We start from the raw sequence: 16044 nt of genomic DNA on the forward strand, positions 1-16044 counted from the left end.
CTATTGATGCTCAGCGGGACTTGCGAAAGATCCAAATTTAATGTCCTCGTGGGAAATCATTCAAATTTAATTTCATTGAACTAACATTGAAAACGGTAAATTTACGTTCAAAATATTTTACACTTCAAATTGAAATATCCGGAGCTATCACTATGCCCCTGCAAACTGAAGAAGGATGCATGTCGGGCCTTCATATACATGAATGAGTGTCCCAGACTTATATAGTAATCGCAATAATGTCCAGTCAATCTGTGGTATGACCTCAAACAAATTGGAACACAAATATTTTCAGTGGTTTGGGCTCTTTTGGCAGTTCTGAACAACATATTAAAAGTAGAGAAAAATCGAGTGATACAAAATTTGATTATTTTTCCAGTTTTCTTCTTTAGTGTTTTGAAGAAAAAGAAGCTATACATATCAAATGACTAATACTCTTTCAACGAAAAAACTTGATCTGTGCATGATTTGTACTTTTCAAAGTTTTCAAAATCCGATCTTTTGTTTTTTCAGTAATTACTTAATTAATTAATTTGTTTGTTTGTTTATTTTATTTTATTTATTTATTCATTTATTTATTTAGTCATTTATTTATTTATTCGTTAATTTTGTGTGTGGAAAGAGCACTGTGTGGCACATAAAGTTCAGTAACAAAAATTAGTATCTTCAATTTGCATTCAGCAATTTCAAAATAATTTAATTATTCAATAATAAATTGACTTTTTTTTTGTTTATTTATTTGTTTATATATTTTTTTATTATCTCATTGTGTGGAAAAAACATGGCGTGGCGTAGGTAACCTTAGTCACAAAAATATGTACCTTTGATTTCGAATTCAGCAATTTCAAAGTATAAAAATCGGTTTTCATTAAAATAATTACGCTGAAAGGAAATGAAGGCAATTTCACACATCGGATCTACTGTTGTTAGTTCTACGATATAGTGAATTAGTGGATCATTGTTGTTATTTTGTGTGGAATGCATTGCGAGACACCGGTGAATCGATAGTGCTTAGATCCTGGTCCTGGTCATGTTACCTGGGTCCCCGAAAAACGGTCTCACGCTTGTGATTCGTCCTAACGGTGTTTCGTGACCAAAGTGAGGTCCCTTGACCAGTTACTCTGCTGTTTGGTTTTGTAATCGTCATCTTTCCTCAAAAGGAGAAGCAAGATTATTTTGTTCAAGACGCTAGCTTTAATTGGTGTCATGACGGCTTTCTGAGTTTTTGATTTTCTTTGCCAGATGATTTTTGCTCTACTCAACAATCTCACTAGTTTGGTTGTTTCTATTACCTATTATATTTTGGTTTTGTCCAATAAGTGGCGGCAGAAAAATGGAGACAAGTTAAGCAAAATCAAGAAAGTTCAATACAAATGTGAAATTCCGCAAGTGTCAAAGATAGCGTTTTTCGAGTTACTTTTCTTTGGATGTTCTGGTTTTGTTATCATTCCTGCGAGATACGCAGGTCATTCGTTCAACAACTCAACTCACCTATGAGTGTAGAGTATTATTAATGGTGATTGCTGATTTTGATTCTTGTAATCATTTATTCGTGTCTATCGCTTGATAAATCCAACAGTAAAAAAAGCGGGAATGTACATAAAACTCTGCTCCTGTTATCGTTCCGTGCGTCGTATGGTGCGTGAAAGGTTCGAGCAAATTCAATTGCAAGGCAATGCACTGGAAACTCGATGTACATTGCGATTAAGTTTCATCAACTTTGATCAAATAAATTCAGATATCCATAATTAGCAAAATTCATTAAATATGCGAAATTAGTAATTAGCCGAGCTCAAAATGCTGAACAACTTTCATTAAAATAGTAGGCTATTTCATTGTACATAGCAAATTTTGTTATATTTGATCAAGTCAGATATATCCCTAATAAGGGATGTTCGTTAAATATGTAAATCGGTTATTAGCTGATCTCAACATGCTGAACAACTTTCATAAATGTTAATCATAGTATCTCTAATATAGAAAGTTTCATCAACTGTGATCAAATCGATGCAGATATATCCCTACTCAGAAAAATGATTAATATGCAAATTAGTAATAGGTGAAGTAAAAATGCTAAATGACTTTCAATATTGCTATACCATATAGTATCAATACATAGCAAGTTTCGTCAACTTTGATACAGTCAATCCAGATATATATCCCCAATTGGGAATGTTCATTAAATATGAAAATTACTCATTATCTGTTGTAAAAGTGCTAAATAACTTTCAAAAATGTTATATCATAGTATCTCCAATGTACGTAGCAAATTTTATCAACTTTGATCACGACAATTTAGATATATATCCCTAATTACGTAATGTCATTATATATGCATATTAGTAACTAACTTACATTTCATCCTGAGTATCTTTCGCCGATCATATATTCAAGTGTGATCAACGTTTGTCGCAATTCTCATCAAATTCTGTAAAGCCGTTGTCCATCATTCGTTTTTTCTACAATCATTCATTATGCATATAAGCATAAATATACAAGCCACATCCTCAAAACAATTATCGCCTATTTGCAAACTGAATCTATGTACCAGATTTGATTCTGATCCAATAAGCCGTTCTTGGAAAACAGACACACAGACAGACACACAGACACACAGACGCACAAACATTAGCTAACGTGTGTGAGCAAATGGGTTAATAAACGAACAATGATGTTTGGCGTGCTCTTTTGTCAGGGAATGTTCATTTACCCCTTGCTTCATCATTCCAGTCAAACCTTCGTGGAGAGATACATGTTAAATAACTAATTGTGATATCATGTATTTTGCGTATTTGTTATTTCATTTCTTATCATGCGGTACATATTTTGGATAGTATTTAGGGTGTGTAATATGACCCTCGTTTGACTGACAAATATTAAAAGGATACAGTCGTCGGAGCTGTGCTCAAAGGTCGTATGGGACCCATACGACCAATGTAAACACTGTATCCAAGGTGCGATGATGATAATTTATGAAAGTTAAAAACATGTCTGTCATAATCTACATCGTATGATTTACATGTTGCAGCTACTCGCACAGGCGCAGTTCAGACGACTGTTTCCCTTTAAGTTTGGTTTGCTAGTGGGTCGTAACAATAATAAAGTAGCCGGTCTTGCTTAAGACAGTATGCGCCTCGAAATTGAAACCTTTTCTCAAACTTTTCTGTGGAAACTTGCATCCATACTCTCACCTAATCAATAATGAAAATCCGGGGGGAAGGGGTCACCGTACAATTTAGGTACCAGATAAACAAATTACCCAATATTTACATCTGAAATTCAAAATTGCAGCCATCCTGCAAAATGGCAGCCATTCCTGTGTTAATTCTATTGGGGCAATAGAATTTGCGAGCTTCCCAAGTGGTAGGGACTGGACATAAATTACAGGGGGGGGGGTGGGCCGGTGTTTTTCGAAAAACCGCTGCGTAAAAAATAGTGACCCTTCAAAGTTCATGCACAAAAATTAGTGACCCTCCCCCTTATCCGTGCATGAAAATAAGTGACCCTCCCCTGTTACTCAATACCCCCCAAAAAAACCCGCAATGTGTTAAAGACCCCCTTCTGACTTGCTATACTTTTTAAGTCGCCCTCCCGAAAGGAAGACAAAATGTGGCCGATATAACGCGTTGTCCAAAAATATCAAATCATATGTGTGTTATTCATGTAAATGTACTTTGCTTGAAGTGGCAGGTAAAAAGTGCATGCCTGTACAAAAAATGTAATTTTTAGATTTTATCGATAATGTTGATTCACTATACATGTAGTCGACTATAAGAAAACTACGAATGTGTATTTCCAGTATAAAACTAGCTATATCTGTTCATATACAGATGTTTAATAACTGATATAGATATACTTGATTAGCATGGGTTGTTTACAAGTGCACATGTGAACAAGATATTTGATTTTGGAATTTCTGTCAAAATGTTGATTCACTATACATGGGAGTCTATGACAAAACTATACATGGGAGTCTATGACAAAACTGTCAAAAGATTTTCAGAATTAAAATTTGCACTATTTGTGCATATATGGACCCTGAATAATTGACATAATTGTGCTTGATTAGAAGAGGGTGGTAAAATGTGCATCTGTGTACAATAACTTTGTTTTTGGAATTTCGCATAAAATGTTGATCCACTATACATGGGAGTCTATGACAAAACTGTAAAAAAAAATTTTCAGAATTAAAATATGCACTATTTGTGTATATATGACCCTGAATAATTGACATAATTTGCTTGATTAGAAGAGGGTGGTAACACATGCATCTGTGTACAATAACTTTGTTTTTGGAATTTCGCTCAGTGAAATGTGGATCCATTATACATTGTAGTCTATGAAGAAACTATGAATAATTTTTTTAAATACAAAACTTGGCAAATCTGTGTATTTATGTATGCTTGATTATTGATATTTATGTTCTTGATTAGACTAGAGTGGTTACAAGTCCATGTGTGTGCAAGAAATTTGATTTTGGAATTTCACTGAAATGTTGATTCACTATACATGGCAGTCTATGGTGAAACCCTATGAATAATTTTTTTCCAATACAAAAATAGGTAAATCTGTGCATCTATGTACACTCAATTATTGGTACTAATGTTCATGATTAGACTAGAGTGGTTTCAAGTCAATGGTTGTGCAAAAAATTTGATTTTGGCATATCACTTAAATGTCGATTTACTATACATGGCAGTCTATGATGAAACTGTGAATAATTTTTTTCCAATACAAAAATAGGAAAATCTGTGCATTTATGTACACTTGATTATGGTATTAATGTTCATGATTAGACTAGAGTAGTTTCAAGACAATGGGTGTGCAAGAAATTTGATTTTGGAATTTCACTGAAATGTCCATTCACTATACATGGCAGTCTATGATGAAACTATGAATAATTTTTTTCCAATACAAAACTTGGTAAACCTGTGCATTTATGTACACCTAATTATTAGTATTAATATTCATGATTAGACTAGAGTGGTTTCAAGTCAATGGTTGTGCAAGAAATTTGATTTTGGCATATCACTTAAATGTCGATTTACTATACATGGCAGTCTATGATGAAACTATGAATAATTTTTTCCAATACAAAAATAGGAAAATCTGTGCATTTATGTACACTTGATTATTGGTATTAATGTTCATGATTAGACTAGAGTAGTTTCAAGTCAATGGTGTGCAAGAAATTTGATTTTGGAATTTCACTGAAATGTCCATTCACTATACATGGCAGTCTATGATGAAACTATGAATAATTTTTTTCCAATACAAAACTTGGTAAACCTATGCATTTATGTACACCTAATTATTAGTATTAATATTCATGATTAGACTAGAGTGGTTTCAAGTCAATGGTTGTGCCAAGAAATTTGATTTTGGAATTTCACCAAAATGTTGATTCACTATACATTGTAGGCTATGAGGAAACTACAAATAACTCATAGGTTATCTGATCCTAAATTGTTATTCAAAAGTTGTTCGACCTGAAGCTTCCAGTTGTTATTGATGACACTATGCACTATTCTAACAGTTTGTATTCTGTCAATGTCCTCAAAAAATTAAAAAATGTACATACAGCGACATGAACGTTTGACACCGACCTATACCCAATGTATTGTCAATGGGAGAATGATGTCAAATAAGTAATCTCCCAAATTGTTATTGAAAGAGTCATTATAGGGGACAGTTATGCACAATAGTGTTGAATAAGTAGAAATCATGACAACTTAAATCAATGTGGCTGCTTTGATCATCAATACATTGTTTATTATACCTGAAATTTGCGCCCGAAGGGCGCGCCGATAATGGTAATGGCAGAAAATGAAAGTGCCAGGAGGTATTTTTTCTTTTTTCAGTATTCCATAACGTGCACATGCAATTTCAGCTTTGATGCATGAAAAAAGGTGACCCTCCCCCATAGGCTTGCACAAAATTTTATGACCCTTCAAAAATGCTTGCGCGAAAAATGGTGACCCACCCCCAAAAACACCGGCCCACCCCCCCTGTAATTTGTGTCCAGTCCCTAAAGAATATTGTACTATAATGAAGTTGCAAGTCCGAATATCTGTCCCCAAGGTGCATTCAGCTCTAAGGATAAATACTTCAACTACCTGGAAAGAGTGACTACGCGATACACGTACTCTTGCTTTCTGCGAATATTCAATTTGAACTTTATCGATTGACACACACCCTTCAATTTGAGAGACCTTTTATTTTTGACAACATTTTATTTCAATAACTAGAGCAGAACTACAGATCCGAAATGAATTTTATCGTGCAGATTATTTTAAAATTGTCTTAGCATGTGCTGATCTGATTTGATTATTGCCGACCGAAAGCTCTGCTCATATTTTGGGATTCCAAAGAATCTTAATCTGCAGAAGTACATCAAAGATCATCACAATATGACATTCTAAAAGATATGCGTGTCCTTAACAGTATCTTCTTTGCTTATTATATTCACAGAACAGATTTGTTTTTGTTTTTTCACGTTTAATCGCTTTTCCCCTTGAAGACGTTTAAGCAAATTATGCTTTTTGTTGCACATGTTTACATATTCGGTAGGTCAGTATGCAAAACAGGACTATTTTATGTATAACGTATAATATCGACCATGGGGTCCATGGGCAAACTTGGCTTACAGCTGTATCTCGACTCTCTACCTCCACCTATACATTTTTCCCCTTCAGATCAATCATGGCTATTTGATCATCTGGTGTATGAGCTTTGCTACCCAATTTGACAACCGCATCTTCGGAACCCTTTAATGGTTTTTCCTCCTCCGAATAATTCCTTTCGCCAAGACGACGGTGTCTCTGTGTCTCTCTAGGCCTATAAATGGAAAGACACACATACGTCACATATTCTTATGATTCTACACGATCATCGTTCCAAAGCTTCATGTTGTGACTAAGAAAAATTGAAAAACATTATTTCAGTTTGAATTTGAACTTGAAGGAAGAGGTCATATGATTACCCTCTTCTGGTAACCGTTATTAGCTAGGTTTAAAGATATGTTGTGTTAGCAATGTTGAGCTGGGTAGCTTATAGTTGTGATTTAAATTCAATGAAACACCATTCTTAGTTTGAATATTAGTCTAATTAATCGTCTAAAGATCTCTCAAGCATGCTTTGTGTTCAAATGTCATTATGAATGAGTGCGCGCGTGCGACGCGCAATCGAGCTCATTTATGGTGCATTTACGTTGCGCGGTATTTTTCAGATAGCGCCCATGCAGCGAGAACGCAATCCAAGATGGCATTCGCGGTTGGCACAGAGTCCGTTTAAGAAATGCCGACTCACACAGTCGCACTGACTGGAGAAATTAGTTTCAACTCCAGGAATATTGTGAACAATTTGGTAAGTTTTACAATTTTGACGACTGATCATGTCAGGCATTACATTTTGAAAGCTCTATCAACGACCCGTGCAAGCAGACGATGTGAAATGTCGTGTTCACCAAGTGTCGAGAAAATAATCTACACAAACATAAAACGTATTATGTAAATTCTTGAGCCAAAAGACATCTGAAGTATTAGTTCATCCCTTAATCATGTCTCATCAAGATAACGCATACTCGACTCTGTATGGAACACCACAAACTTTATTTGATTAACTACATGGTTTGTCCAATATCCATTGTTTTCTATGGTTAAGTTGGACCTATATACAGAGAACTGGGGGTGAAAGGGTTAAAAACAATGCAATGCGTGTCGTCAAGAGTCTAAAAATGTGACAGTGTGTCCAAAGCGATGAATTGGTTGCCAGTAAAAGCCAGAGCAGAATTTATAATCGTTCACTAGTTTATAATGCATTACGAGGCAAGTCAACACAGTATAACACAGCTGTGATCATTGTAAACAATTCAATATGTACAAATTTAGAACAAATGGGCCTGTATGTTCTTTTAATATGGAGGATGAAAGGACATTCACCGAAAAACTGAAATGTTTTAATAAGTGAGAACAATTTAAATGCATGCAAAAAGGCACATCTTTTTAAAAATACTTCAATCAATAAAGATTTTAAATAGTTGTGTTGTGACATTTTAATTGTAAGGGGTTTTTACAGCATACGTTGGAATTTCATGCATTGATCTGCTGTATCACTACATGGCTTCTGAGTATCGTTTGTAATGATAGAAACTGTGTATTAAATGTTAACTATTAGTTAGAAAACAGTGATAAAAAGCTTAAAAGTGATGACGTATACGTTTGGAGCTCTATAGTGCTTCATCGCGAGAATGTGTCACAGTGCCATCTTACCTGACAAGCATTCCGAGCAGTAGAGGATCAACTTTCTTGTATCTCTCGCTGGGGACAAAACAGCGGATCAACTCACTGCATAGTACACCGAGGATGACGGTGACGAGAAAGGTGAAAGTGCTGTACCACATGAAGGAAAGCTGAAAGACGGATGGGGAACAATCTTGTTAAGGCCATATCTCACAATTTCTTTTGAATCTTATACTTTAATGTGAACGACTGGTTTCGAATTTATCCTTGTTCAGACGTTTTATCTAGATTTCCCTGTGATGAAGCGGTTTCTTATGCCTTGTCGATCAGTATTTAAAGAAAAACAGTCGTCGAAACTGTGTCTATACGAGTTTCTTGTTTACAAACAAAGTATTTCGTGCACAGTATCTAGATGCACCTCATCATCATATCTACAACATTTAAATTATACGATGTAGATGTAGATTATGACAGACATGTTTTAACTTTCATCAATCACCATCGTACCTTGGATACAGTGTCTACATTGGTCGTATGGGTCTCATATGACCTTTGAGCACAGTTCCGACGACTGTATCCCTTTAAAATGTCCAACAATAACATTACCTTGTAAAATGATATGACATCGTCCAAGACATCTGCATAAACTACAGCTCCGACATTGACCCAGATACCGAGACCTAAACCAACCCAGAGCCCGATAAATGTACCCCTGTAAAACAAAGATCATGATATCATGAGTTTATTTTCAAGAATTCCCCCGCCTTAATGTGTTCATATTGCGATCTGTGTACGTATACATTCACGAATTTGTACAGCACTATCCAAAGCTGTACGGTATTTCGTTTAAAGGGAAACCTAAGCCCAGCGAATTTCATCATTTATCCCTTCTGATAGAACCCTTCAATAAAATGCAGCTCAAATTTGCAACAACATAATTGCACGCGCTGACGACTACGGCGTGACGAAAAGAGGAGTTGAAGTAGACATTTATAAAATGAACTCTGAATTCCCGGTTCATGGGCCCGAAGTATCCACACAAATTATTCCTCCCAGTGAATGTTCATTCTTCAAGGTCACTCCGCTCAACATTATCACGTAATTTGTATTTCCCAAAAAAGAACAGAAATCGTCATAAGGAAGAGTTTGTCTCACTTAGTACTTTAGAAGTAGCCCCGTTCTAAGTCCATTCAAAAGCGCTCTTGTATAGAAGCCTTCTTGATCGTTTTAATGTTTCTGTTGGGATTTCTGTTTGCTTGTTTGTGTGTGGTTTTGTTGGTTTTTTACGTCTTTGGTTGTTGTTTTATTTTCACTGCCCTTTTAGTTTATGTTTATGTTGATCATGTTTGTGACTTGTACTTTTAAGCTTTGGTAACTTTTGATGTTGTTTTAACACTTGTACACTTCGATTGATTGTCGACCTTGTGAAAGATAATCCCATTAGCCGAACAAGTTAGCGAATTTCAAAAAAGTGTATTATTATTATTATTATTATTATTATTATTATTATTATTATTATTGTATGACTTACCACGAGTTAGCCCGCCTGTAGTACATCCCGAGACCAAATCCCCCGAGTAGCGGTCCCCCGGAAGTACCGAATATTGTGTTAGCCAGGGATACCAGAGAACCAAAAGAGGAAGCTACGTAAGCAAGGCCAATGGAAATGATTCCATACACGACGGCTGAAAATGGAAAACAACCGCAGCGGCTGGTGAAAGTATGAATAATATCCACCGAGATCACATGAAACACATACATTCGTCTTTAATATTCTGTGGATAATAAGAGATTTCATTTTATTCTTTGCTTGCATACTATCTTCGTGAGAACTTATTGAGGAAGCACCGATTTATCTTTGTCGATATTGTAAGTGTTGTCATCTTATTGTTTTTGTTTCTGTTCTTAATCTCTGAATTTTGAAAACTTAGGACTCATGTTCACACGTACTTACGTGTTCGTTTTCTTCCTGAGGACTATCTTTATAAAGCCAGTCTTGTATTGAATAGAAAGTTCTACTAAAGAGCGGACGAAAAACAAGACTCTGTTCCAAAATAGAGTTTATTTCTAAAACTTCGACGTTTCGATTTCACACAGGGAATCTTCATCAGGAATAGAACAGATGACGAGACATTGCCCAGGCTAAAAGTAGCGGATGTTGACCGGTCGCAACGTCGAACGTAGAAGTTTTAGAAGTAAACTCTCAAGACCTAGTTTCATTACCACCAGGTACAAAGCACTGTAGTTTCATTATTTGAGATTTGTCAGCCGCTATCAACGCAGGTCATTATTATTAAAGTCGTTTTATCTACGTTTCTCTTCTCTGTAATCTTGTCAGGATGCACTCACTGAGAATTTTGGCAAGTATAGTATCATGGATGTCATTTTCATACATCGTTGTCTGCGTCATTCTTGCCCGCCATCGTCGCCATGGCTTCACAACATCTTCCAAGGTCACGGCTATCATCGCATTTAATCCGGATGACATCGAACTGCGGAGTAAAAGTACCTTGTTTGCATTAGTGATGACCAGCAGTACCGCCGAGTATTTTTGTTTTAAATGAATTAATAACAGAGTGATTCCGGAAAAGCGTAACTGTATATTTGTTCCTATTACCTGAGAGTACCTGCAAAAAGCGAAGAGACGAAGAGACCTTGTATACCGGGTATCGATCCGAACAGCGAACTGATGAAATAGACCAGTATCTACGATTAAAAGAAGTGAGAAGTTGTTACATTCGCTTACTAGTATCTACCCAGGCGCAGTCGAGAAGGTGTCGTTGCCATCGTAACACGACACTGGAGCTGATGGATCATTGAATTCCATTGACTTGTGATGTAAACATGGAAGAACATTTTAATGTAATATTGTCTTTAAAACTTTTCACCAAGGTCTCGATCGATACACCAGCGAACGGCCATTTTGAAAATATCCGGAAAGTAGTGTGGGGCACCACACTATACATTTAAAGACAGTCCACTAAGTGCATGGCAAGGTTTATTTCTTTTTTCAAAAACGAACCCATAAATCCATACTGAAGCTGGCTACACTACTTTATCTACCAGTATTTTGTCTACTCGGTGTTGCTACAACATATGCAATAATAAAGAATACACACTGTCTACATTAGGGAGTTGCAATCAGCACAGCGCGTACGAGTAGTCAAAACAACACCATATATCCACACATCCCGCTAACTGTCCAGAACGCATCATTTGCAAGCGTGCTAAGTTTTGTGCGGATCTGGTGGTGTTGTCTTGACTAGGTCTGACCTCCTTCAAGACATTTTTTTTTACTTTCGTAGAGTTGATTACTCTGTAATTGACTGATATTACCGCTAGACGATAGTTACACCTGGCAGTGTTAGCTGTGTCTAGTGCCCGGTATCATTGCTACCAATTAACGCAAACCACTATATATCATTTCGTGTCCACTTGGTTTAGCCGTTAGCTTTCTCTACGCTGACCAATAACTTACCTGATCCGACGAAGAGTAGTTCGGTGCGTACTTTGGATTAACGCCACTGGCGTCAGGAAGCTCTGCGATATGGGAACAAACAAATCTGTCAGGCAAAATAATGAAATATGTATTTCCTGCAAGACTCTCCCCCATCAGAAACGGGACAGGTGTATGGGAAAGCATTTTCATTTTTTTATAAATTTTTACTCGCTTGAAACAAAATGCGAGAAATTTTCCCAAGTGATTTGCATGCTGTTGTTTTTTGCTCGAACTTAGTTTTGTTCACTAGAATGTATCGATCTCAGACCAAAGCTTAAAGTACTCTCATTGTCACAGTTTTTCGGAAAGTCACGTCACAGTATCAGAACATTTAATCAATCTTACAAATTATTCCAAAGATAAAGCGCTTTCGAAGTCACGTAATTTTCCGCAGATCAAATTGTTGCCTCGTTAAGAACGGAGAAACGCCTGATAATATGTATTATATTACCATGCTCTGTCCATCGCGTTTTGATTGGTGGAGCCGAGCCACGTGACTGCCCACAAATACACAGTAATGGTTTGTTTTCATGCCCATGAATATGAATAATATCGTAAACATAGTAACTTTACAGCTAAAACGAAAATTGTGATTTGTACAAAATTCTTAATCAACCATAAAATAAAATGAAGCATTTATCGGCCAAGTTTAGACGCTTTTTTCCAAAAAAATATCCGGATTTGCAAAGTTTTTGCAGCGCGTGCACTACTCACTGACAGGTTCTAGGGCCCCGTTGTCGTTCGCACGGGAAATTTTCTGAAATTTTGACGGTTTTTCGGGATTCGCTGATAATATAATAGAAATAACAGACTCCGCGCTGACCATTAACGTTTACATATGGGCGCGGGCGCGAGGAAAGCCAAATTAACGGGCTCGGTAAGCCTCGCCCATTAATTTTTGGCTTTCCTCTCGCCCTTGCCCATAAATAAGCGTTAATGGTCAGCGCGTCGTCCGTTATTTCTGTAGCTTCTAGGCGTCAGAAATTAATAGCTATGTATTAGGTGTTGTCTTAAGGGGTAGGGACTCGTCCCGTCTGTTGCTATGAGACGCATACAACGGACCTGTTGCAATGAACAACATATCCTAACATCCCTTGTGTTTATCGACAATTTTAAAATGGCGGGTGTACCGAATAAGCTTATCTAGTGACTGCGGCTGAAGCAGCTGCTTATAAATGAGAGGGGACACCACCCAAAGTTCATTACCGTAAATACGCAAAATTTGGACAGTGATCGAAGAGCTGCACTCAAATGTCACGCCACAAGGCCAGAAAAAAACCCAAAAATACAGAACAAGCAGCAAGCCAGGAGTCCAAGTATTTGAAAGTGAGCGTACTTCCCCAGGTCGAAGTTTGGTCTCATCGAATTAGGAGCCGTTGGGGATAGACATATCTGCCTACGCATTGCCAATCTTCCGCTGATGTTTTCTGGGCTGTTAATGCACTCTTCTCATACACATGTTATGGAGATCACGCATGCGTGAGAACAAGCCGAAGTGCGTAACAATGTTTTATTGCGAGACATAATCGGAATCGCGTTTTGATGTCAGCATTTTCACCAATTCTCACCGTAACGGCATTTTCCTTCGAGTGTAGGAAAAACAAGTGCTGGGTCGGAGAGTTCGAACTAGGGTCGGGCGAGTTACAGGCCGTACAATCTATGTTTCTTGATCTCAGTTAGATTTCACACGGGAAAATGGCGATGAACAGTGACGTTCATCATCAGTTTTACAGTAAATGTCTTCTTCGGATTGGCGTCACCAACCGCTGGAAACTCTGCAATGTACTTACACACTTATCGACGAGATTTCACAAGACGAAACTTGCGATAAACGGTAGAACTGATCAATTTGTCTAACTTATAAGTTTAATTCAACCCGAGTCATTAATGATAAAGAATGGCAATTATAATCAAATGGCCATAACTTACCAGGAGAAAATGTTGCGTTGACTGCAGGTTGTAAGGGCATGAGGTAATCTGTGGAAAAAGAAAGAAAATGAATGAATGACACATTAATTAATAAATAAAAAAGCTATTAGATTTTAAACTGTTTGTATCCAGTTAGGAATACACTCCTGCCCGGCAAAATATATTAAAGCCCAACTATAGCTGTAACTGGTTTTCTCTGAATTCTATCCTCTGAAGGGATACGTGCTTTTACTGCATTAGGAAACCATAATTTTGTGACACATTTGACAAGAAAATTCTAACGGTCATTTTGATTTCCCGCCATTTTCAAAAATTGGTAATATTACAAAAGAAACAGAACGTAAATGTCACAGTTGAAAACATTCACCCCTATGCATTACGTTGGACTACTCTGTGCAGTTTATGTGAAGATTTCAGTGCAGATATGAACAGTATCCACGGTTTTTGCTTTTTCGCATGGGGCTGCGATTTAATGTTTGGGCACGGTCCGAGGGACCATAGTTTAGGCAAACATTTAATCGCAATCTAATCTTTATCTTGTTCAAAATTGCATATACAGTCCCACTGTGAGTAGTTTATAATGAGTGTATACACAGACCTAAATAAGTACATTCTCACAATCTTATTTTAGCTTGAAGTAAAATCTTAAAAATAACGCTAAAAGACACAGCTAGTGGGGCTTTACCTCACTGTTGACATCTTCAGGCAGTCTCTCGAGTTTATAGACTAGTACCACGATTACTTGGAATCAAGCGTGTCACACGAGTGTTACTGTATTGTCACATTGCACGGCATTGTGCCTCGAGCAGGATACATGTATGTGTGTTATCCTTCAGTTCCCACGTTTTGCAAGTGAGAGTAATATGCATATGACCATTTTGTCCACTGAAAATTGTCCAAGGATCATATCTACCCGGTACTCTCTTGATTTCGGTTAGGGTTAGCGGCTAAAGTTATGGGTTCGTTAAATGGTTAAAGTCCAAGGATCGTGTACCGCTAACCCTAAAGCTAACCCCCAAAACTAACTCTAACTCAAACCAAAATAAAGAATGTGCCAGGGACATATGTCCAAAGGATTGTCTTCAGTGGACAAAACAGTCCAGCGCTCCATCACCCTGCTGCGAACCTCATTCAGGAGTCAACGTCATTGTCTTACCGTCGTAGTAAGCATACATCACCATACCCGTGAAGCAAACGGTTGGTAAAATGACAAAGATAAAGGGCAGAGTGATCATTACGGACCTATGATAAATAAATAAATAAATATATATATACATATGTACATATCATATATTTATATTATAAAGTGTATGTGAGAGAGAGAGAGAGAGAGAGAGAGAGAGAGAGAGAGAGAGAGAGAGAGAGAGAGAGAGAGAGAGGGAGAGAGAGTTATGCTAACGTTATAGTTACAGCTTTCGCAATCACGTTCCGGTAGTGCATTAGAATTCAACGCTACTATAGGTTTTGAATTTACGATACACCTTGAAACAGATATCTACCTTTGAGCTCATATATATATATATATATATATATATATATATATATATATATATATATATATATATATATATATATATATAAAACAAGTTTACATTTCCGCTTTCTTATTTCTTATAGTCATCAAGGCTTTATAACAAACAAACTACTGTCAGATTACTTACATCTGTGCCTGTTTCAGACTTTTTGCGGACATGTATCTTTGCACAGCGGTTTGGCTGATGTACATAGGTAACAGATTCATTCCAGCGCCGATTATCAAGCTCACTAACGTTGTTCGCTGTGTTAAATCGAACGGAACTCTGGAAAATACGTAAAGAGTAAAGAATGATTAATTCTGCTTTTATCATATACACCCATGCCCACATCGCTTCATCCTAGTGACGTTTAGCGTAAAATATCAGCCGTTATATTTCATGGTAAACGTCGAGACATGCACGATAAACGTCATCAGTTTTGGAGTGTTGCTGAAAAACATTTGCAATTTCATGGTAAACAGCGTAAACAAACAAAATGGCTGCCGCTTTCCACCTGCGAAACGAATTGTTGCCGACGTAAAAATTTGAAGGGATTTGAGGAACACGGATATTTCAGGTTGCTAAGGGAGCATTCGTTTTTTACGGGGAAGGGGTCGGTTGAACTTGAGCGACAAGTGAAATGTAAAAAGCGACCCCCTCAAAATCAAATTTCTAAAATTTGACCCCCAAAATTTATCAATTGTAAAACGTGCCTCCCCCCCCAAAAAAAAATCATCAGATTTGATTCATTAACCCTTCGCACCCTATGGCCCTGGGCTGAAAAATTAGGCCCTTCAAAAGTGTTTGCTAGAAAAAGTTACCCACCCCAAATTTTCATGCACAAAAAACAGCGACCCTCCCCCAG

At 37.0% G+C, this 16044-nt stretch overlaps 1 protein-coding gene across 1 annotated transcript in view; it reads right to left on the minus strand.

The window, feature by feature from the left end:
• Positions 1-6021: 6021 nt before the first annotated feature.
• Positions 6022-16044, minus strand: part of LOC139148580 (sodium-dependent multivitamin transporter-like) — a 41604-nt gene continuing 31581 nt past the window's right edge. The window contains exons 5-14 of the mRNA XM_070720064.1: positions 15327-15464; positions 14822-14907; positions 13666-13713; positions 11716-11777; positions 10855-10943; positions 10587-10729; positions 9769-9922; positions 8844-8949; positions 8268-8407; positions 6022-6834 (exon numbers count right to left, since the gene is read on the minus strand). Coding sequence (XP_070576165.1) covers positions 6672-6834; positions 8268-8407; positions 8844-8949; positions 9769-9922; positions 10587-10729; positions 10855-10943; positions 11716-11777; positions 13666-13713; positions 14822-14907; positions 15327-15464 — 1129 coding nt within the window. The 3' untranslated portion in view covers positions 6022-6671. The remainder of the gene's footprint in view (positions 6835-8267; positions 8408-8843; positions 8950-9768; positions 9923-10586; positions 10730-10854; positions 10944-11715; positions 11778-13665; positions 13714-14821; positions 14908-15326; positions 15465-16044) is intronic.

This window comes from Ptychodera flava, chromosome 13 (genome assembly GCF_041260155.1).
Source record: "Ptychodera flava strain L36383 chromosome 13, AS_Pfla_20210202, whole genome shotgun sequence".
In the NCBI taxonomy this organism is placed as follows: Eukaryota; Metazoa; Hemichordata; class Enteropneusta; family Ptychoderidae; genus Ptychodera; species Ptychodera flava.